The 24,225-nt window shown below is 36.8% G+C and overlaps 1 protein-coding gene across 2 annotated transcripts in view; it reads left to right on the top strand.

Moving 5' to 3' along the window:
• Ptpn4 (protein tyrosine phosphatase non-receptor type 4) overlaps positions 1–24,225 on the top strand; it is a 120,546-nt gene that overhangs the window by 57,661 nt on the left and 38,660 nt on the right. For both annotated transcript variants that reach the window (XM_051204040.1, XM_051204039.1), the window contains exons 9-12: positions 4,426–4,513; positions 8,831–8,919; positions 17,331–17,394; positions 20,799–20,971. In XM_051204040.1, the coding sequence (XP_051059997.1) occupies positions 4,426–4,513; positions 8,831–8,919; positions 17,331–17,394; positions 20,799–20,971 (414 nt within the window). The remainder of the gene's footprint in view (positions 1–4,425; positions 4,514–8,830; positions 8,920–17,330; positions 17,395–20,798; positions 20,972–24,225) is intronic.

Below are 24,225 nucleotides of genomic sequence, written 5' to 3'. Positions count from 1 at the left end.
TGTCTGTTGTTTAAGAAAGAATTTTAGGTGGCTGGAGAGATGGCTCAGTGGCAAAGAGTGCTTGTTGCTCTTACAAAGGACCCAAGTTTAGTTCCCAGCACCCAGATCACGTGACTCACAACTGCCTGTTAACTCCAGCTCCAAAGACACTTGATGCCCTCTTTGGCCTTTATGGATAGCCATAGTCACATGCACACAGCCACCCATAAGTACACATACCACATTACTTGTACTTAAAATCAAAATAAAACTTTAATTAAAAAAAAGTTTAGAGCAATGTAGTTATAGTATAAGCAGAGCAATTAATTGACTTGGTAATTTTCTAAGTTTTTCATTTTTTATTTAAATTTGAAACAAGGTAGTTTTACACGTCAATCCCAGTTCCCTCACCCTCCCATCCTCCTCTATCACCTCCACCAAACCCCAGCCCATCCCCTTATGCTCCCCAGGGAGGGTAAGGTCTTCCATAGGGGAGTCTTCAAAGTCTGTCATATCATTTGGGGCAGGGCCCAGACCCTCCCCCATGTGTCTAGGCTGAGAAAGTATCCCTCTATGTGGAATGGATTCCAAAGTCCATTCGTATACTAGGGATAAATACTGATCCATTACCAGAGGCCCCATAGACTGCCCAGTCTCCTAACTAACACCCAGTTTCAGAGGGGTCTAGATCAGTCCTTGCTGGTTTCCTAGCTGCAAGACTGTGGTGCATGTGCTCCCCCTTGTTCAGGTCAGCTGATTCTGTGGGTTTCTCCAGCCTGGTCTTGGCCCCTTTGCTCATCACTCCTCCCTCTCTGAAACTGGATTCCAGGAGTTCGGCTGTGTTTAGCTGTGGGTGTCTGCTTCTGTTCCCATCAGCTACAGGATAAAGGCTCTAGGATGGCATATAAAGTAGTCATCAATCTCATTATCAGGGAAGAGCCTCTCCACTCTTGCTTAGATTGTTAGTTGGGGTCATCCTTGTAGATCTCTGGGCATTTCCATAATGCCAGATTTCTCCTTAAATCTATAATGGCTCCCTCTATTATGGTATCTCTTTTCTAGTTCTCCTCTATTCTTTCCCTGTCTCAGTTGTCCTATTCCATGTTCTCCTCTCCCCTCCTCTTCTCCCCTCCTCTTTCTCCTAACTCCCTCTTCCCTCCCTCCATGCTCCCAATTTGCTCCAGAGATCTTGTCCCTTTCCCCTTCTCCAGGGGACCATGCATGTCTCTCTTAGCGTCCTCCTTGTTTCCTAGCTTGTTTCTGGCGGTGTGAATTGTAGGCTGGTAATCTTTTGCTCTGTGTCTAAAATCCATATATAAGTGAGTATATACCATGTTTGTCTTTTTGTGACTGGGTTACCTCACTCAGGATGGTTTCTTCTAGTTCCATCCATTTCTCTGTGAATTTCAGGATTCCATTGCATTTTTCTGCTGAGTAGTACTCCATTGTGTAAATGTACCATGTTTTTTCCATCCATTCTTCAGTTGAGGTCCATCTAGGTTGCTTCCATGTTCTGGCTATTGCAAATAATGCTGCTATAAACATAATTGAGCAGATGTCCTTGTTATATGAATGTGCATCTTTTCGGTATATGTTTAAGAGTGGAAAATACTGGATCTTGAGGTAGACTAATTTCCATTTTCCTGAGGAACCGCCATACTGATTTCCAAAGTGGCTGTATGAGTTTGCACTCCCACCAGAAGTGGAGGAATGTGCCCCTTTCTCCACATCCTCTCCAGCATAAAGTGTCTTTGTTGTTTTTTATTTTAGCCATTCTGACAGGAGTAAGATGGTAGGTAGCTCAGAGTTATTTTGATTTGCATTTCCCTGATGGCTAAGGATGTTGAGCACATTCTTAAGTGTCCTTTAGCTATTTTAGATTCCTCCATTAAGAATTCTCTATTTAGTTCTGTATCCAATTTTTTAATTGGATTATTTAGTGTTTTGGTAACTAGCTTCTTGAGTTCTTTGTATATATTTTGGAAATCAGCCTTCTGTCGGATATGGGGTTGATGAAGATCTTTTCCCACTCTGTGGGATGCCGTTTGGTCTTGTCAACTGTACCCTTTGCCTTACAGAAGTTTCAGGAGGTCCCATTTATTGTCGATCTCAGTGTCTGTGCTACTGGTGTTATGTTCAGGAAGCCATCTCTTATACCGATTTATTCAAGGGTACCTCCCACTGTCTTTTCTAAGAAGTTCGGTATGGCTGGGTTTATGTTGAGATCTTTGTTCCGTTTAGTCTTAAGTTGGTGCATAGTGATAGATATGGATCTATCTCCAGTCTTCTGCATACTGTTATGCCAGCACCATTTGCTGAAGATGCTTTCTTTTTTCCATTGTATAAATTTAGCTTCTTTGTCAAAAAAAATCAGGTGTTTGTAGGTGTGTGGGTTAATATCAGGGTTTTCAATTTGATTCTATCGGTCTGTCTGTTTTTGTGCTAATACCAAGCTGTTTTCAGGATTATAGCACTATAATAGAGTTTGAAGTCAGGGATGGTGATGCCCTTGGAAGTTCCTTTATTGTACAGGGTAGTTTTGGCTATCCTGAGTCTCCCCCCCCCCACCATGTAAAGTTGAAGATTGTTCTTAAGAATTGTTTTACCAGAAATTCAAAGAACATACTATAGAAGTGAAAGGGTCGTTGCCAGACTCTTTTTATGAGGCTACAATTACCCTGGTACCCAAGCCACACAAAGACTCAACTAAGAAAGAGAACTATAGACTAATATCCCTCATGAACATATATTAGATGTTTCAGGGGAAAATAATATTTTATAGGATGTGAAATTATCTGAAATCCATTGTTCATAAATGAACACTCATGTGAACAGGCATCCTCATGTATTTTTATGTTGGATGTGGCTTGCTTTTACATGATAAAGTACTTGCTACAAAGGCAGTTTATCTAGAAGGCTTAAAAATACTGTTTAGTCCTTTCTAGTAAAGGCCTTTTGGGTTTGGATCCTCTGTAGACTAAATGACTTGAGGATTTTAACTGAGTTGTCTATGTGGTGAGTGTGCTGTTTCCTCTAAAAGCCATCCCTTTAATAGTGAAATTTTTTCATATAGCCTATGTGAGTAAATGATTTGAAAACAAATTGGAATTTTAAAGTTTACCTACTCAAAGTCCTTTAAATAAGGAAAGGGCTTGTACACAGAGAATCTGAAAACATGTAAAGGCATCAAGGTTGCTCTAAACTCATCTTGATACTTGTATTTGTGTATGCTGTGACAGTGTTGCATGTTGAAGTGCCCTGTAGGTTTTACATGTGGTTATGGTATATAAACTGTGTTGTAAGAAATGTTTGAGAGTTGTCTTGAAGTTAAGTGGCTATGTTAAGAGCTGTAGGATCAGTTAGAGGTTTTAAAACTTGCTCTGTTTTTTTTTTTTTTCTCTTTTGATCTGTAATATTTCCCTTTGTTTCTTGCTAATTGCCTCTGTGCTTTAAAAATAGTTTTACTTAAATATTTTATCATTCTCCTCCTTCCCTTTTCTCCTCTAATCCCTCCAGTGCTCTACCGACTCCCTCTGAAATCGATACTTTTCTTTGTTATGGTTATATATTTAGTATATAAATGTAACACTGAAATCGATACTTTTCTTTGTTATGGTTATATATTTAGTATATAAATGTAACACAATATATACTTACATATGCATAAATATATGAATACAGCTTACTGAGGGATCATTTCGTATTGGATCAGCAATTAGAGGGTTCATCCCTGGAAAAGACTAATTTCAACTCTCTCAGCAGGCATTTGTCTGTGGTTGGGATCTCATGAGATTTCCCTTTCCCTGTTAGCATGTCTGTGGGTACCACCACCGTTAGGTCTTGATTAAGCAGGTATAATCTCAAGGTATCATGGGTGAAGCTTTTGTATTGTTTCTGAAAGACAGAATCTCAGAGCAGCCTTCCTGGTTTGATGTCTCTTGTAGACGTTGCTGCCTTTTCCTCAGTGTTCTCCGAGCCTCGGGTTCAGGAGTTGTATTGTAGATGTATCTACTGGGGCAAGACTGCCCATGACCCCTTGCTCTTCTGCATTGTGACCTGTTAGGAGTTTTTTATAATTGGTTCCATTTACTGTAAAGAGAAGCTTGTTTGATGAAGAAATGAGAGTTATACTTAACTGTGGATACCAGGGAAAGTTTAAGGTTGTAACGAGGAATTATACTGCTCTAGTAAAAGGGTGGTGGTAGATTCTCTTTAAAGTCTATGACCTCATGAGCCCCAGGACTTACTGTATTCTTACAGTGTTGGAAAATAAGAAAGTAATCTGGAAAAAGTATGCCCTTGGACTAAGTTAGATGTTACCATATAAAACTAAAAGGAATAATTCTGCTTGGTGGTTAGTTAGACTCTCCATTTCTTCATATAATCTTTTTGTAATTGGCAAGTTTTACTATGGATCTAGTTTTTGACCTGATATTTTCTTTACAGTGGCTTATCTCCTGCAGAAGCAGAATTTAATTACCTAAACACAGCACGTACCTTAGAACTCTACGGAGTTGAATTCCACTATGCAAGGGTAAGTAATGAAAAATTACTTAGATATTGAGTTAGGCTTCATTCCTTAGTATCAAAGATTTTAAAACCTTTCTATGAGTGTACAAGGCTGGGGTGATTGAACCAGGATCTCATATGTGTTGAGCGAGTACTCTTATACTTAGCCATACAAACCCAACTCATCAAAAATTTAATTCCTTGAGAGAACTAGGTAACAGATAATTTGTGTTTGCTGTTGACATAGTTACACTAAAAATTTCCTCTCAGTATAAACATTTTCACAATAGCATAAGTACAAAGTGGGTGGAAATTGATTGTCCTTGTTTTCTTCTCCGTGGTTGTTTATGTTGCACGTTGGTGGTACATGCCTTTAATCCCAGCACTCGGGAGGTAGAGGCAGCCATATCTCTGTAAGTTCGAGGCCAGCCTGGTCTACAGAACTAGTTCCAGGACAGCCTCCAAGCAACACAGAGACACCCTGTCTCAATAAATAAATAAATAAATAAATAAATAAATAAATAAATAAATAAAATTCAGAAACAAACAAAACTGTAAGAGACAATAGTTTTAGAATATTTTTTTATGAACAAAAGTTTGCTTTAGGAAAGTACTTTTGCATGAATCTTTGATAATCATGATCACTCAAGATGCTGCCATGTCACTGAACCTTTCATTCTTGTCCTTAATGTTTCCAACATTGAGCTGTCTTATGGTTGATTTTTATTTGTAAAACCCCAAATGAAGAATATCAATGTGCCATGTTTGTGTCTCTTTAAGAAATAAGCAGTGTAAATATTAAGAATATAATCCAGTGAAATTAAATGGTTACAGTAGCTGCTGAGAAAGATATCCAGCCCTATTGTGGCCATTAGTGTTCTCTGTATTTCAGGGTTTTGCAGGCAGGCCTTTGTTAGCAGGGACTTAGTTGGTTCAGCTAGTTGAAGGCAATAGTCTGCCCAGCAGTGGCTAGCACAGGGCTGGGGCTGGGAGGGTGGGGAAGAGCAAGAAATGTCTGCAGCACTGGAAGGACAGCAATTGCTGTGGCCGTCAGCATGTGTGGCCTACAAGCTAGAGCCCATTCATGCATGTTCTCATGCTTACACTGGGCAGTGCCACCACTGTGTAATTGTGTGTGTGTGAAACAGCTTTCCTTTCAGACACTGTTACCCCTTCCCTGTATTTGTGAGTGGCTGTCCATCATATGTAACTGTATTCCTTTTTGTGAGTTATCAAGATTTAAATTCCTTTGAAGTACCTAAAGTACAATTATTTTCAATAGAAATATAGTCATTAATTGAGTCAGCAGTGGAGTTTTAATTCCCTTAGACACATCCTTGAGCCTAATTAGGCTAGTATTAGCCCAGAAGGGGAGTAAGAGCCATGGGTTTTCTTAGGTGAATTATTTTGAACTTGCCTCAAACACAGACACATGCACGTGCAGTGTCCACTGTGGAAGCACTCAGTTCTGTCCTTCACAGTGCTTTGGTCTTTCAGGGTCTCACCCATCAGGTTTAGGCGATGAGCTCTACTTCCTATGTTTCACAGATCCTGTATCTGTCTCCTTTAAAAAGACCCAATGGCTTGGTTTCCTCAAATGATTGGTACCTAGTAATTGTTTAAGTGTCTCTTGAACTTTTTGTTTTTGTTTTTGTTTTTGTTTTTTTTTTCATGCTGTTATTACTCTGCTTCTTTTGGGTGGGTGGTTGGGGTTTTGAGACAGGGTTTCTCTATATAAAGCCCTAGCTGTCCTAGAACTAACTGTAGACCAGGCTGGCCTCAAACTCACGCAGATCTGTCTGCCTCTGCCTCCCGAATGCTGGGATTAAAGGTGTGTGCCACCATCGCCCAGCTTCACTCTGCTTCTTGTTTGGGGCTTATTATTTTTGAGCTTAGGCTTGTTACAGCTAAATTTTGCTTTTTATTACAGGAAAGTTTACAACTGATGGAACTATTTTTTGATTAGCTTATGCTTTAAAATGGCCAGAAAAGGGAGTTTTACTCCTTTGCTGTTTTAGAAATGATGTTTTTTTTCCCTCGTGCAAGAGATTTATTGGGGGAGAACAAAAGGCTCTGAGTGGGCTATGAGAGAGACAGATGGATAAGAGCAAGAGAGTAAAAGCAAGGGAACAGAAAGCTCTAAGTGATTTTTGTATCTGTGAGATTCTTGACAATTAAATGCGAAGAATATTAAAAAAGAATATTTAAAAAATGAATGCAAATGTAGAATGTCAGGTTAAAGAGATTTAAATTTTAAATGATTAGCTATTTAGTGACATGTTTTTGTCCAAACCAAATAAAACAAAAACTGTCCCACATAGTGTTTTATCATTTGAGCACTTGGGAACTTGAGGCAAGACACTCATCCCAGGCCAACCTAATTACATGGCAATACGATATCTCTCTTAAAAAAAAAAAAAAAAAAAAAAAAAAAAAAAGGATGTTTTAAAAAGCCTATGGAAGGCATTATTATTGAATATGAAGACCTCAAAAAAAAAAAAAATCGATCATTCAGTAAGTATAAAGGGAATTTTCCAAGAAGAGGACTATAGAGGAAAACTTAAGTTTTAATTAGGTATCATCAGCAAAAGTCCTTTTGAAATAACAAGCAAGGGGAAATGTTTGCTCTCTGCTTTCAAGTGAAGCAAGTTCCAAGATTCCAATACTTTTAAGCCATCATTGTGGTGGGGTATTCTGTGCTTCCCACAATGTTCACTCTCAGCATTATTTAGTGAATAAAACATTATTCCTGTCCTCATGAAATTCACAGGATAGTTGAGTGGGCAGGGAAGAAAAGCCAACCAATCCATGGGTCTTGTTTTAACAGCTACATCCATGAGACTGAGGGAGAAAGTACAGGATGCTGTGGGATTGTGTGATGGCAGCATGTAAACTGTAAACTAGCCCAGCGGTGGCTCTAGTGGTATATTCACTTATGCTGGGAGAAGGGAGTGTGCCTAGAGCGTGATTTTTTCCTTGTTGCTGTAGAGCAATCAGCACGAATCAGAGCTTGAAATCAAAAGAAAACATTTGAACATTACAAATGCAATTGCTAGAAGGTTGTATAGGGAATTGTAGAAAAATTAAGTCAATGGGAGGTAGAGGTGGGGTTGAGACAGAGTTTCTCTGTGTAGTCCTGCCTGTCCTACAACTCATTCTGTAGAGCAGGCTGTCCTCAAACTCAGAGATTGGCCTGCCTCTGCCTCCCAAGTGCTGGGATTAAAGATGTGTGCCACCATTACCTGTCAGTCAACGGCAAGTTCAAGGTAAAATGAAACAGGTCCCTCTCATCCTCCGACCACCTTCAACAGGCTGAAGAGCCAGCCTTGGGGGTATGAGAATGGAAGAGCTGGTTCTGCCCCTCACCAAGTACAACAATCTGCTCCTCGCCTGGGCAAAACAGTAGAGCTGGCCCTGGTGGTGTGAGTGTGGGTGAGCTGGACGTGAGGGTGTGAGAGCAGGAGAAATGTCTGCTACATTGAGTGAGCTAGCCAGGTTAGTGCTAGAGAGCTCACCCAGGTGGTGACAAGGACGGAAAGCTGGTGGGTAAACCAACCCAGCTACCACCAGGCTCGGAACCACGGTACATAATTCCTCACAGCATAAATCACATTTTCTTCTTTGTGATATTTGAAACGCCTCACAGATTGTCTATTTTGCTTTTCTACAATGTTAGTACATATTATTAGCTAATGGAACTTGAAATAAATACCTATATTATAGATTACCCTCGACCAATTATAGATTACCCTTGACCAAAGAGTCCCGATCATGAAAAAAAAAATCATCAGATTATTTGTACTGAAGGACAGTGACTTTTTTTTCTTCTTGTGTGGTATCCATGTCCTTACATAAGTGTGGATGTAGCTGGACATGTGTACATGTGTATATAGAGACCCAAAGTTGATGTCAAGAATCATCCTTGATTGCTGTTCTTCTTATTCATTTAGGCAGAATTAAACCCCAAGTTTGCTGATATGGCTAGTCTTGCTGGACAGCTCACTCAGGGAATCGCCCTGGTCTGCCTTCCAAGGCTGGGATTATAGATGGGCTGCCAAGCTCACGTGGGTTTCTGAGGGTCAAACTCTGGTCCCCATGTTTGTGCAACAAGTGCTTAACTGCTAAGCCATCTCTCCAGCTTCTAGATTAGTGCATATTAATACTGCCACAATTAAGCTTCTTTTGAAGTTTGCCTTTTATGGGCCAACAGCAAACTGTTTGGGTTTGTAATAAACTATAGTTCAGTTTTGTGTTGTCTTTGAGATGTGTGTTTTTTTTTTTTTTAAATCTCATCCTATTTCAATTATTTTATTTATTTGTCATGTGTTTGTTTATTTTGAAGGATCAAAGTAACAATGAAATCATGATTGGAGTGATGTCAGGAGGAATTCTGATTTACAAGAACAAGATACGGATGAATATCTTTCCGTGGTAAGAATTTCTACAAATACTTTAGCTTTTATCATTTTACCAAATATAGTAATTCATATGAAATAACCTGTAAACTGTTTTAATCTTGTCAGCTTACTTGTGTGGTTCAGTTTATACTTTATTTTGCTTACAGGAAATGAATCAAAAGACACCAAGATGATTTATTTCAATATGGCTTCCTAAAAGTATAATTTTCTTGTTATAGAACATACAGATATTATAAGAATACTCATTTTGAGGCTAACACATTAAGAGATACACTTGCTGTTTTTATGTAAATGCAGCCACTGAAATGCCAGTTTACTGGCTGAAAGATGCATGGCTGCTCAACCAACAACCCAGTAGTGTGGTGGTTTAAATGATTCCGAGCGAAGCATGTTGGTCCCACAAAGGCTTCACACTCATGCCTCCTTTGTCTTATCCTTCTGCCGTCCTTGCTCTCATTGTCCGAACTGGGTCACCACTATGACTTATGATTTCCAAATCTCAAAGCAAGGAAACAGAGAAAGTGTCATACGTTTCTTCTTAAGGGGATAGATTAAGGGTTATAAAAATCACTTTGATCATATCCCTGAACTTAATGTATTCAGGGTTAATCCAAGGTCTTGCTCTTTTAAATAAAGTGACTTTAGGGGAAGAAACAAATCAAAAATCAATACATTGTATCAATGTTTCTCTTGTATAAAAAGAGTTTATCTTTTTTATTCAGTATCTATTATTTTTAATAGGCTTCCATAATTAGTTACCTTAATAATACTTTGGTAGAATAAAAATAGAAATATGATAGATAGCTAACTAATGTCTTAGGAACCTATCATAATTCTGCCTTTAAAAAGAGAAAACTGTAATCCCAAGACTTTTATGATGCAACACTTTTGAAATACTGAATTACTGATGGAAATGCTAACAGTTACACCAACTTTGGAAACTGTCAGTTTCTTTAAAATTGAAAAAAAAAATGTATTAAGCAGTTGCTCGAGAGCAACAGAATGGAAGGATGAAGGGAGTGGGGAGGAAGAAGAGGTGGAGTTTGTTAGGTTATCTTACATGATAGTCTTAATAGTGGTCTTCTGCTTGTTGGAGTGGTAGAGAAGCCTGGAATTCAGTGTAAAAAGCTCAGTTGTCTCGATCCTTCCAGTGCCGAGAGCCTGGAAGTTCCCTGAAAAGTTGTTACTATTGAGTCTACATCAGAAGACTGGCGAGCTAGAACATAATGTCAAGAACGAGTAATAGGAACAGCATCCATGGTTGAACTCGTTCAGAAAGGAGCAGGGGAGGCAAGTTTACATCTGTACCACTTTATATCTGATTGCCAAGGATGGATCTTCCCCTCAGTTAATCCTCTCCTAAAAACCCCTCACAGACACTTCTAGAGTTATGTCTCCTCAGTGATTCTAGCACCAATTGTGATGATTTATCTTGTCAAGGTAATGGGAATAGAATTACTATGGGAACAAGCCTTTAGACCCGTCTGTGAGGGCCTTTCCCCATATGACTAATTGAGATGTTTGGACCCTCTTAAATGAGGGTGGCAGCATTCCAGGAGCTGGGCTGGTGGACTGAAAAAACTCAAGTACCAGTCTTGTTAGTTTGTATTACTTAATTTCAGACTAGCTTGACGAGCTGCCACCATGCCTTCTCTGCCGTGATGAACTGTAATTTCAAACGGTGAGCCAAAATAATCCTTTATTTCCTTAAGTTAGTTTTGTCACAGAAACAAGAAAAGTAATTACTATAGATTCTAATGCCAGGAATAAGGTGGTTGCTGTGATAACCCTGACTATGTGGTTCTTAGGCCTGTGGATCTAGTTTGTGAGGGGAAAGTGTGTAAGAATTTAGACTTTGGATTAGAAAAAGCCCAGAATGCTGTACGCAGAACTGTATGGGTCATTGTGATAGAACTTTGGAAGGCCAGGATGTAGAGAGACCTGAGCTGTGGAGACAGTGGACACCTGGCTCCTGAGCTTTTGGAGGGGAACGGGGACTGTATTGGGAACTGGACTAGAGGCTATTCATGCTATATTCTGACAAAAACAATCTGATTTTATTTGGCCCTTTCCTGAGAACATAAGTTAGACATTTTTAAAAGGAATGGGCTAATTTATTTGGCAGAGGACATTTCAAGGCAATATTGTATTCAGACTGTGTTGTTTCCTGCTTAAAGCTTTTCTCCAGGTTACAGTAACCACGAGTAAAAAGTAGAACAGAGGGATATGAAAAATATTTGTGAGGAAAAGAGTATGAGCAAGTATAAAACCACAGAAAAGGCAGGTCCCATTGAAGGAAAACCTTCACACTGCTTCAGTAGGAATAGTATCCCAAGAATACCGAAGGCTCCATCTTGTGAAAATACAAAGTTATTTGCAAACAGAAAACCTAAACAGAATATTGCTTAAGGGGCTCAAAAACAACTGTCTTAAGAACTTGTTTCCCAGGATCATCACCTCACAGGCTGCACCCGAGCTCCATCCTGAGTTGGCAACAGGATTTAGCACTTTTGTGTGTGTGATATTGGTTTTGCAGGCATTGAAACTGAGGAGGTCATGCAGTCTTATGTAGTGGTTCCAGAGATCTGCTGAAGTCAGGCAGTATGTGGGAGGCTTAGAGTCCCAGTAAAAAGTGGCACTGGAGGTCACTGCATGCGGTTGTGACTGTAACATCTGAGTTTCAGTGGAGACTCTAGGTTTTTACTGATAGATTAAGGGACGCCCATTGAAGGGAGCTACAGGAATGGGGTGGAACTGGTTCCAGTCTATGTACACAGCAGGTATCGAAACTGGAGAGGTCTGACTACCCAACCCTTTGACCCCATATGATCCCCAGAAGCCTCACGTGGAGCTACAGGTTTTGGTGTTTTCCTTGCAGGGTTTAATATCTTGCTTTGGTCTGATATTTGAAATGGGACTATTGAGTGTATGTAACTCAGTTCCTAATTGTCCAGGGCTCATAGTTAAGGGACTACCTGAGGCTTGAAAAAGACTTTTGAGCACTGTTGGAACTGTTGAAGACTATGGGAACATAGAAATAAATATCTGTAAAGGAGTGTCTGCATTGGGCCAATAAACATTATTTCTCAACCTTTGGGTCTCGACCCTTTTGACAAACTCTATCTTCAAATATATTTACATTATGATTCAGTTATATTGATTATATTCAGTTATATGATTCGGTTATATATGATCAGTTACATTATAATTTCAGTTATAAAGTAGCACTGGAAATAATTTTACAGCTGGGGGGAGGGAATGACAACATGAGGCACTGTATTAGAGGGTCACAGCATTAGGAAGGCTGAGAACCACTGGCCTAATTGAACTGGAAAGACACAGTTTCATAGGCTGAAATCTTGAATTAAATTAAAAAGAGAAAGCTGAACCCTAGCGTTTGTCTTTCCTAGTACTTCTTGACTACAGTCACCTTTTGCTTTTGCTGTCAGGTCTTCCCTCCATAATGGACTATGCTCTCAAAGTGTGAGCCAGAAGAAACCCGTCTTCCGTTGTTGCCCTTGGTAGGGATTTTGTCAAATTTATTAGAGAAGTAACTAATATCATTCAGGTTGGCAATAGACCAAACATGGCATCATGTTATCCTAGCAATTCTTTTCGTAGAGATTTATATATGAGAAACATAGTTTGTGTGTGTGTGTGTGTGTGTGTGTACGCATATATTTACAAAATTCATAGCTAATAGCATTCATAACATAAAATGTGTATCAACTGAAAGAATAAACAGATTATGGCATGTCTACATGGTATAATTCTGCTGAGCATTAAAAAGAGATGGACCATGTCACAAGCTCTTTCCTGCCAGCCTGGTCCCACAGCCACATCAGCCCCAATTAACACACATATGCTGTATAAATTATGAAACTGTTGGCCAGTGGCTATGGTTTCTTATTGGCTAGCTCTGTCCTAATTATTAACTCATTTCTATCAATCCTAGTATTTCCATGTGGTCTTGGCTTACCTAGAATGCCAGACCTGCATCTCCTTTTCCTGCTACATCTCTGCAGAGAAGAGAGATTTCCTGTTTATCCCTGCTTATATTCTGATTCTTCCCAGCTATGTCACTTCCTGCCTGCCTGTACAGACCTCCAGACCTCTATAGTTAGCTAGTGGCAGTATCTGCCATGCTACGTCACTTCCTGCCTGGCCAATCAGTGTTTTATTCATCAACCAATAAGACAAACATATACAGAAGAACATTCCCCGTCAGGTCTGTTGATATATTAATATTATAGAGACGCCTATCTTCAAATCTTTATACCAGGTACAAAAGAATGCATTTCACTCTACATGAAATCCCAGTATACATGTATTTTAAAAATTGGAAGCGTCTACTAACTGTACAGGGGCACCAAAGAGACTTTGTAAGATGGCAGAACATGATGATTGCTCTGTGGTGGTTATGAAGTGGAACAGATTTGCCAAATCTCATTGAATTGCTCACTTAAAGTTGTTAAATTGTATTATAAATGCAAATTATATCTCTGTAAAACTGAAAACTAAATATTGTTTAGTGTTTAATCTTCCACCTTTGAAATGTTTCCTCTGTAATTATAAGTGTGGCATGTTAAAGGACAAAATCCAATGACCAAAAACATAACTCTTACCTGTAAGTATTGATAGAAGCACAAAGACTAATTTTTTTTAATTTTATACTATATGTAAATTTCAAAACCATAATTTACTTTCAGGTGATATAACTTTAAATGCCAATGATAAATTTTTCTATATTTTCAAAGTTCTATATTGTATAATCTTTTGGCTTTTTTTAACTGTTTAATTATTATAAAATAAGGATTCTAGCTAACTACTGACATTGCTGTGTGAACAGAAAATAATATTCTCTATGGAATATTTTACTGAATTTGAGATGGCTTTTATAGGATGCAGAGAAGGTTCCTCAGTTGGAAGGAGACAGTGAATTTTGAGGAATCAATCAATATATGTAGGATATTCATGATGGAAGACTTGATGCATCATTTAAATGAAATTAGTTTAAAATTTGGAAATAGTACTCTTATGTTCAAGGCTTATGTATGTTGGGTTTAAGAAAACCAAACAACAAATGTTAACATTAAAATATTAATTAGAAAGTATTTCATAATATGAATTTTAAATATTAGTTCAGTAACTAAATAGATGGGATTTAAATTTGTTAGAACTATCAAACACATATCACCATGGGCTCTAATGGATATTTTCCATCTATTTTCTTCTTCTTTTTCTTTCCCCCTGAGACAGTTTCTTTGGAGCCTGTCCAGGAACTCGCTTTGTGTAGACCAGGTTGGCCTTGAAGTCATAGAGATCCTCCTGTGCTGGTATTAAAGGCGTATGCCACCACCGCCCAGCCTGTTTTTATTTTTATTTTTCCCAACTATTCTCTACAGTATACATTTCAAGAAAACTTATGCAAAGACATTAAGATAGTAACAGAGAGAAAGAGAATTCAGCTTCCAGATGTGTGAGATGTTCACTATCCTGTTCCCACAACAAAGAAAAACACAGTAGACTGAAACTGATTTGGGAACCCAAAGACAGTGATAGGGACAGAAAAAGGGACCTGGTGGAAGCTGCTATGACACTACAGGTGCTCACAGTATGGTAAATGCAGCCTCTGTCTTGTCAGGTAAACAGGAAGCTTCAGCTAAGGAATGTTTACCTGCTTCCTTTTATTCAGTAAATCATGTCTGGATTCAACTTCAAATTTCAAGTGATGAAGAAATTCAAAGACAGAGAGAGAAACTTGAAAGAAAGCACCAAAAATACCATTTTGTAGAGAATTAAGGATAAGAATTACATGGCATTTGCCTTTGGAAAACCCACAAGTAATGGAGTGAAATATTTGCAAGTGTTCAAAAAAAAAAAAAAAAAAAAAATAACCTCATCAACTTGGTCTATAATTGTCTTTGAAAAGCAAGAGGGATTAAAAGAATCTTTTACTTGTTGGCCAGCCTTGTGAGGAATGTTAAACTAAGTTCTTCAGACTACCCCTTCAGATTTAAAGAGGTAGATTGATTATCAAAATGGGTTTTTAAACCTTATTGGATAATTTATATGCTTTATGAAATTCACTGTTAAAATATATAGTAATTGTAGTATACATATTTAAAGAACACAGCATCACCCCAAAAGAGCCTTTGTTATAAGTCATTCTGTACCCCTGGTCTTGCCTCTACTTCCAGCCTTAATCACATTTCTATTCTGGATATTCTAAAATGAGATAATATACTATGAGTTTGAGTAACTTGTCTAGCATGTTTTTGACATTTCTCTCTCAGAACATATATAACTCAGTGTCCCTTTTTATTTATAGAGCTGAATAATGCTCTATCCCTTAGTTTCGTCCATTTTGTTTCACAACTCACCAGTTGTTTGCTTTGGCAGGCTATTAAGACTAGTGCTACACTGCATATTTATTTGTATAAGTGTTTAGCATATTTATTTGTATAAGTGTTGGTAGGAATTTCTGGGTTTGCCAAACTTTGTCTCATGTGGCACCTTCTATCCCCACTGGGCTATGTGCTAGGTTAATGTCACCATATTTTCCCTACCATTTATTGTTTGTCTTTGGCTTAAAGCTGTCCTGGTAGGTGTGAAGTGATGCCTGATTTTTATTTTAATTTGTATCCTTTTATGGCTAGTAATGTTAAACATCTTTTCATGTGTTTATCGTTCTTTCCTCTATCCTCTTTGAAATACTTAGATGGAATTGAAAATTTTATGTATATACTATTTATAAGAGATTATAGGAAACATAAAGAGGCAGATTGGTTGAATTCACTATGAAAGATAAACCAAAAACATGGAAATAACGGGGAAAGTGTTGTAGCTATCTTATTATGTAAAACAAGTATTATTCATTGCTTGATAGAATATATTTTTGGTTGTTTGGAAATTGAAGATGAATATAAATTAGATTAGATTTTCTGTCTCATTCACTTAGAAATGAATAGCATTTTTATTTGTTGCTTGTGTGACGGTTCTTAATGTATAAATTTAAAAGTATATGTAGCTCTGTGTAGTTTTTTTAATGGCTTACTTTCCACAAATACAGACTGTTTTTAACCAGTCTTCTTTTCACTTTCTGGAAACAATACCTTCTGTTATATAAGAAAATAATCTATCATGTTGTTATATATCTACAGAGTAAGAGCATAAGGTGTAACAGTAAAATAATAAATTTCAACCCTGAGGCTGGGAATTTGGATTATAGTAGCACTTCACTGACATGTGCAAGGTCCTGGGTTCAGTCCCCTAGCAGCACAAATAAATTTCAGACCTAAAATCTAAGCTTATATTTCCCCACATTAAATGGATCTGCCTGAGTACCATTGGTACATTCGTCTTCTCAAGTGACTGAAATTGGAGAAGTTTATTCTCTGAGAGTACTCAGAACTTCTTAATGGATATGGGTATAAGTCATGAAGATCAAAACACTGTGAAATATTAGAAATATTAGAAAATTGGGTTCCAAATCAGATTTGACTAAGATTCAGTCTCCTTGGCCACATAGCCTTTAGGTGTTACAGCCCCCGAAGACATGAGAATTACTTATTATAAGGTTATTATAAGAAACCAAACCAGCTTGAGTCATGAATTGCATTAATGGAATGTTGAGAGAATACTGTCATATAAATTGCATATATTTAAGCTGGGTGTGGTAGCCAAACTGGAGGAGGTAGAGACAGACAGACTGGTCTACAGAGTGAAGTCTTGGCCAGCCAGGATTATATAGTGAGACTGTCTCCAAAAACAAACAAAAATAAGTCATATATTTTTTAAAAGGTAATGTATAAGGGTGAGATAAACCATTATGGTTTTTAAAACCAAAAAGTTTCATAAAACCCTGAAATTTTACATTTTCCCTTATGCATTCTTTATAGTATTGAAAGTTTTACATGTTATTCATTAAGATTTTAATTTTGGGTGAATATTTCTGAAAATAGAAAACTAAGAAATATGTAGTTTGTTGTGGATATAGTTTGGTAAATTTTTGAGCACCAAGATTTTCTTTTGTTTTCTAAGAAGCACCATAAACTTCACATTATTGACATGTTATATGTATTAGAGATTATAGGATAGAATATGAAGATATTGGTGTATTAAACTTAAGATTATGGCCATGCACCTGTGTGCATATGGGTAGCACTATCTGGACTTGGGGTTATTAATAACAAAAACAAAAATTGAAAAAGAGGCCATGAAGTTAATGGGGAGGAAGGGTGTTGGTATTAGAAGGAGTTGTAAGTGTTGGTGAATAGATTGATTAATATTCATCCTGTAAATGTATGAAACTTTTAAAAATCATAAAATATAAAAAAGTAACATCTATAATTTTCCCAATTTTTCCCAATATTTTCATCTTTAACCAGTAATTTTTGTATACTCCAATTTTATCTTATGCAGGTTGAAGATTGTAAAAATTTCTTTTAAATGCAAACAATTTTTTATTCAACTTAGGAAAGAATTGGTGAGTATTGATCTAATAATTATTGATATAAATGAAATTTTTTAAGATTGCCTAGCCATACACAGGGAAGATGGCTCAATTTGTATAGGGTTTATACAGTGTAAGAACATGAGTTTGATGTAGAAACCACATGAAAAAGTTGCACTTAAAATCTAGCAATGGGGAGACAGAGACAGGATGATGCATCCAGCTCCCTGGCCTGCTAATGAGAGGACAGAGAGGACAGTACTTCTGAGAAATAGCACCTGAGTTTATTCTCCATACTAAGTCCATTGGACTTCCTTTCATAGGAAAGCTTATTTCATTTTGGAAGTGCTGAATATTTAGTTTTCAGTTCATCTTGTATCAAAGTGTTAGTATAGTGTTAAAACAACTTCATCTTGTAAAATATCTTACCTGTTTGATCAAATTAAACTAGCTTTGTCTGGTATGGTGACATAAGCCTGTAATCACAAGCATGCAGAATCACTAAAATATTTGAAGCCATGCTGGGTTATAGGACAGGAACTTGGCACAAAAAAATACATATTTACAGGCATGGATATGCAAGCAAACTATCCTTGCTTTTTGGTTTGCATTCTTTTTTTATGTCTTTGCAAATTAATGCATGCTTTAAGTTGTATAAAATTTCCTTAAATTCTTAAAAATGTATTTTGAGTCAGCTGTAATACCCACCTATTAGAGCATATTTTCCTATTTTGTGAATATGGATTATCATTTGTTTATCAAATATGGGAATTTTTTAATAATAGAATTTTTTATCAAAATGAAGTTTATTATGGGAAAGTAACTATACTTTAAGTATATGCTTGAGAAATTCAGAATATATAGCGCATGTCCTTGCCCTGTGCTAATGAAACTACTTCAGGTAATAACCTTCTGAACATAAAAGCAGCATTATTCCTAGAGCAGTCATAGTGTGTGTGTGTGTGTGTGTGTGTGTGTGTGTGCGCGCGTAAATATCCAGAGAAGGACGTACGTATAATAAATCTTGTTATCCAGAAACTAGAGGATAGATACTTTGCTTGGAGTAACTATAGAGAGCATTGTAGAAGACAGCTTCTCTAGTTCACCTGATTGTGGAGGAATGTCTTATCAGTAATAATAACAGTTATGAAATGTAACATTTATTGAAAACAATGTGTGTACCTGGTAATATATGAACCACTTTTATTATTTAGTTCTCATACTTGTTCAGAGAGATTTTATCAGTTAGCATTGTGATTACCTGTAAGTAACAACAGCATCATAAGCCAAGTAGTGAGAGGTTAAAGACCACATACAGATACACTCTGCAGGATGCCAGTGTTTTATCTGTAAAACATTTGTTTGTCTTTAACTATCTAAACTTAGAGCCAGGTGCAGTGATGCACATCTGTAATCCTTTTGCTCAGGACGCAGAGCCAGTGGGCTAATTGCTTGTTCAAGTCTAGCCCTAGTCTACCTAGAAAGTTTCAGACCAAGTAGAGCTGCATAGCAAGACTTTGCACCAAAACAACAGCAGCAAATCCAAATTGTCAGTTTTTACACTTACACTTAAGGTACTTTATGTCTATTGTTTACAGATTGGAAAAATGTTGCTTTTAAAATACAGTTCCAGTGTGAAAAGTTTAAAGCAATTGTTTAAAAGAGAAGTAACATATACATCTTAATGCATACACACTGAGAATGTTACTGTATTATACTCTGTAGATATTCTGTCAGTTTTCATAATGTTCATTGTATATCATATAACACATAAACTGATAGTGCATATACAAACAATTGTTAATGCTATATTTTGTTATATAATGCTATATAACAAATTACTTGTTAATCATTTACCTCCTAATATGAAAATATATTCTTACGTATGAACATTTTATCTTGATTTAATTATGGAAAATATTTTCATGATGAAAATAGTTCTTGAATAAAACGTAGGCTTTTTTTTTTTTAACCTTAAAGTTAATTATTTTGGACTATTTCAAAACTGGTAACTGATCATCAAAAGGTATCATTAAGAGAGTGAAATAGCACTGAATGTGTGTGTGTGTGTGTGTGTGTGTGTGTGTGTGTGTGTATGATATCCAACAGGAAAACATTCCAGTGTCTTGAATATCACTTCAGAAAGGACAGTATCCACATGGTAGCCAAGAAGGTTGTGAGTTCAAAATCACCTGAATCTACCTCAAAAACAAAAATAAGGTAGACATGGTGGCCCATACCTCTAATCCCAGCACTTGAGAGGCTAAGACGGGGTATTGCCACAAGTTCAAGGCTAGCCTGGTCTACAGAAGAGGCCATGCTTTCTCCCTTTTCCCCCTAAAATCTGCATGGCCATTAACATGAAAACATGTTGAATTTTATTAGTCATCAAGAAGAGGTACATGTCATAACCAGAATGTCCCACTTCTGTATGTCTGTCAAGACAGTGAACTTAGAAAGACTGAAAATAGTGGGGCGGTCCATGCTTATAATGCTTCTCCCTCAGATAAGAAAGGAGAACTGTCATGAGTTCAGTGTCCAGCCTGAACTTTATAGTGAGTTCTAGACCAGACTAAGGTACAGTGTGAAATGCTGTCTGAACAAACACAAAACAAAACCAAAATTGCTAAAGCTGGTTAGTATATGGAACACACTCTTTTGTAGGGATGAAGTATTAACCACTCAAGCTAAATGTCCATGTTATGATCCAGGAATAGAAATATGTACATATGACTATAGTCAGTAGGAGTATATATATATGTACAACATTAATTTTCTATCCCAGTGGAAATACCACATGTTTATAAGTGGTTAAGCAGATAAACTATTGTGGATACATTACAGTAGAACACAATGAAAAGTGAAAACATGACAGAAAAGTGATTATCATTAGAAGATCATCTAGTGGGAGAAGGCAATGGAAGATCTTACAGAGTTAGAGAATGATCTGTTTCATACACTGGATTAAGTGGTCACATTTTCTGCAAATCAGAACAATTTCTCATGAGGTATATGCTTTGCTATAATGTGGTTTATGTGAAAAAGAAAAAATAGAGAAATCATTTTATTTTCGTCCTAGTCAATTGCTAATGTGATTTTGTAATAGTGCTTGAAGGCAGAATTACAAATTGTTGGCCTATTACAAATTTAACTTATGGTATAAGATTGTATTTTGAAGCAGAATCATAGCTAATAATTTGAAAATACTAAAAAATTTAAACTTATTTTTACCTATGATAGAGAATAGAAGGCCTTACAGTTGTAAAAATTGCTGAATTGCACATTTTATAGATCTTTTCATTTAGTTCACTGAGTCTTTGTCAAACAGAATCATTGAGGGAGAGATTAGCGTTTGCCGGGCTTGCATACTTTATGTCAAAAGTATTGTCAGAACCTGATGTTTTCCTATATTCTTTGAATTTTGTCATTTAATACAGCATGAATCTAGAGAAACATTGCTGGGGTTTAATATGGTGAACTACAGAGCATGTAAAAATTTGTGGAAAGCATGTGTAGAACATCACACATTCTTCCGCCTGGATAGACCACTTCCACCTCAAAAGAATTTTTTTGCACATTATTTTACTCTGGGTTCCAAATTCCGGTACTGGTAAGTGCTTCTTTTATACTAAGACATTATCTGGGGAGATTTCCCCCTTTACCTTTAGATAAAGGTCTCTAGAGAAACGGCTGACTGGATATGAAGAGTACTGGCTTCTCTTCTAGGACACAGGTTTAATTCCCAGCTCCCAGATGGCAGTGACAGTGTCTGGAACCCAGTTTCAGTACACCCATCACCCATCACCCTCTCCTGGCCCCCAGAAGCACCAGGCATCATATGGCACACAGAAGTATGGCAGACAAAACAACCATATACATAAAATTTTAAAATATTAATCATTAAAGACCGAGACACAAAGCAATAGAAACACTATTAATCACAAAACCTAAAAAGTAAAAATCCACATGGAATCTTGTCTGTGTGTCTGTATCAGTACGTCCTATGGTATCTTGTGGTGCACACTAAGCTTGAAGCCCTGTGCCTTTGCTTGTGCTATCGATAATTATTTTAAAGTAATTACCACATTTGCATAGTTACAATGTCTACAAATTTTACAGTTCCCAGTGTATTTATTACAGATATAGAAACTTTTCTATAAGATATGTTCATTTTATTTGTAAAAACTAAGATATATTCTATATAGGTATACAGTTTTATTTTGTTTTTTAAATCTATAGTTTTTGGAGCTATCCAGCCTGAAAGAATTCAAAACAACCACTAAACAAAAATGATTAGTTTGTTAGTAACCCCAGATCCTGACATTTTCCTGTTTTCTCTGTCTATAGTAAAGCATAAATCCAGAGAAATAACTTTTCCTAAAATTATCTTTAAATTTTTTTCCTTTATTTTTATTTTATATGTTTGGGTGTTTTGCCTGCATGTATATCTATGCACCACATGTGTGCAATTCCCACAGAAGCCAGAAGAGATCCCCTGAGTTAGGAATTACAGACAGTAGTGAGCTACTGTATGTGTAAGGAGTAAGGTTTTTCCTGCCGGCCTGGAGCTACCGTGGCGTCAGCCCCAAATAACACACAGAGATTCTGTATTTGATATAATGCTGTTGGCCAGGTACTTGTTTCTTATCAGCTAGCTCTGTCTTAATTATTAACCCATTACTATTAATCTAAGTATTTCCATGTGGTCTCATCTTTCCCGAGAGTGGGCCGGAGGTTCTGCTCTCTCCAGTCTCTCCATGTTGACTCTTCCCTACTTCTTCCTCGAATCCTCCTTGTCTCCTAGTCCTATTGGCCAACAGTGCTTTATTCATTAACCAGTATGAGAAACATATTTACAGAATGACATCTCCCATCATGTATGGGTGCTAGGAATCAAACCTGGGTCCTCTAGAAGAGTGGCCAGTGCTCTTAACTGCTGAGCCATTTCTCCAGTCCCCCTAAATTTCTATTACTTGTTCTCTTTGAAGTAATTTTTTGATGGATAATGAGGTAAAATGTTGCCTCTGATATGTATCCTTTATGTAATCACCAGATACATCCGCAGCCCCAGATATATATCATGCCCTCGTGTTGAGAATAGTCTAAACTATTTACTGCCTATTTTGAAATGTACAACTAATGTCAATCATAGTTGATCTTCTGTGCTATAGAATATGAGAAGTTATTTTTCCTATTTAGCTGTTTCTTTTAGCATTTATTAACTTTTTAAAAATTTTCTCAATGGCAGCCAGGTGTTGGTGGCGCACACTTTTAAGCCCAGCACTCAGGAGGCAGAGGCAGGCAGATCTCTGTGAGTTCGAAGCTAGCCTTGTGTACACAGCGAGTTCCAGAACAGGCTCCAAAGCAATACAGAGAAACTCTATCTCCCAAAAAACAAAAAAAAAAAAAAAAAAAAAAAAAACACAAAAAAAAACCAAAAAACAAAAAACAAAAAAAAAAAAAAAAAAAAAACACCAAAAAGAAATTCTCCCAAAGGCATCAATTTTGGGGAAATAACTTTGAAGAAACCCTGATTAGTCTTATATGTAGACACATAAAATCTAGTTTTGAAGTGGGACTTAGTAAAACTCATGCAGAAAAGGTGATTTAATGAAACAAATGGTATTCATTTTTACCTGTTTTTGGTTTTTCTTTTCCATTTCTAATATTTTATGCTAGAAGAAAGTGTTATATGATAAGAAAATGTTTAGATACTCCTCTAAAAGATTAATAATATAAATACCAACAGTAAAAATAGTAATGTGTGCACATGGTATATTACTTGAAATACATGCCTGTCATCCCAAGAAAAAAAATGTGTGGAAGTTAAGTGCCATGAAATAGAATTTATTTATTTATTTATTTATTTCCAAAAAGCAAAACACAGCAGATTCTTAAGTAGCTTGATAACATGTTTTAGCAAAGCCTTGTTTACTTTCCTAAAAGCAACATTCAGAAAGGTAAGATGCAGTCCTTGCCATTTTAAAAGTTAAATGGACTGAGAGAGAACATGTCCAGTCAGTGGTGACAATCAAGGAAAGGCCGAGGCTGCTTGTAGACCTGGTCACACCCTCAGCAGGGACAAGAATGTCCAGTGAAATCTCTGAATTGGAGGACATGAGTTCAAATATAGTAAACAGCTATGTTCAAGTTTTAAAGTGTGGGAGTTGAATTCCCTTGAGTGAAGATTCAGTCAAGGTAGCACACATGCTCATTATTCTGAAAAGGGCCTTTGTGTCTCTCTTTAACTCCCTTTGCTCACCATTTGTCCTTAGGCAGTTGCTGGTCTTTGGTCTCTTTAAGTTGGTTTTCATTTTCTAGGTTCTTATATAAATTGAAACATATTCTTTTATAATGTGACCTCTTTTACTCATTGTAATTATGTCATCCCATCCAGGTTGCCTATATTGGTAGTTTTCTTTTATTGCAGGGTACTAGTCTGTTGTATAAATATAGTTTGTTTATCCATCCACTTAATAATGGATATCTGTTTTCCAGGTTTGGGCTATTATAAATAAAGCTTCTGTGAACATATGTATATACATATATATGTGAATATATGTACACATACATACACATATAGATGTGTATATACAGGGTTTTATGTGCATGTTTGCTTTTTTTGGGTAAACAAATAGGAGTAGAATGGACAGGTTATATGATAGATTTAACCTTTTAAGGCACCTCCAAATGAGTCACCAAAGTAATTATACCATTTATAGAGCCTAATAGCCAGTCAGCAAACTATTAGTGAATAAGCATTTATATATTAGCATCTTAAATTTTACTTATCTCCAACAGTCCTAGTTAGCAGAGTTTTATTTAGGAGGTATTTTGGAGGGAGTGGCTCCCCTTGCTAAATTT

Source organism: Phodopus roborovskii, unplaced genomic scaffold, assembly GCF_943737965.1.
Source record: "Phodopus roborovskii unplaced genomic scaffold, PHOROB, whole genome shotgun sequence".
Classification (NCBI taxonomy): Eukaryota; Metazoa; Chordata; class Mammalia; order Rodentia; family Cricetidae; genus Phodopus; species Phodopus roborovskii.
Note: the sequence above shows the minus strand (reverse complement) of the source record. Positions and strands in the feature narration are given on the sequence as shown.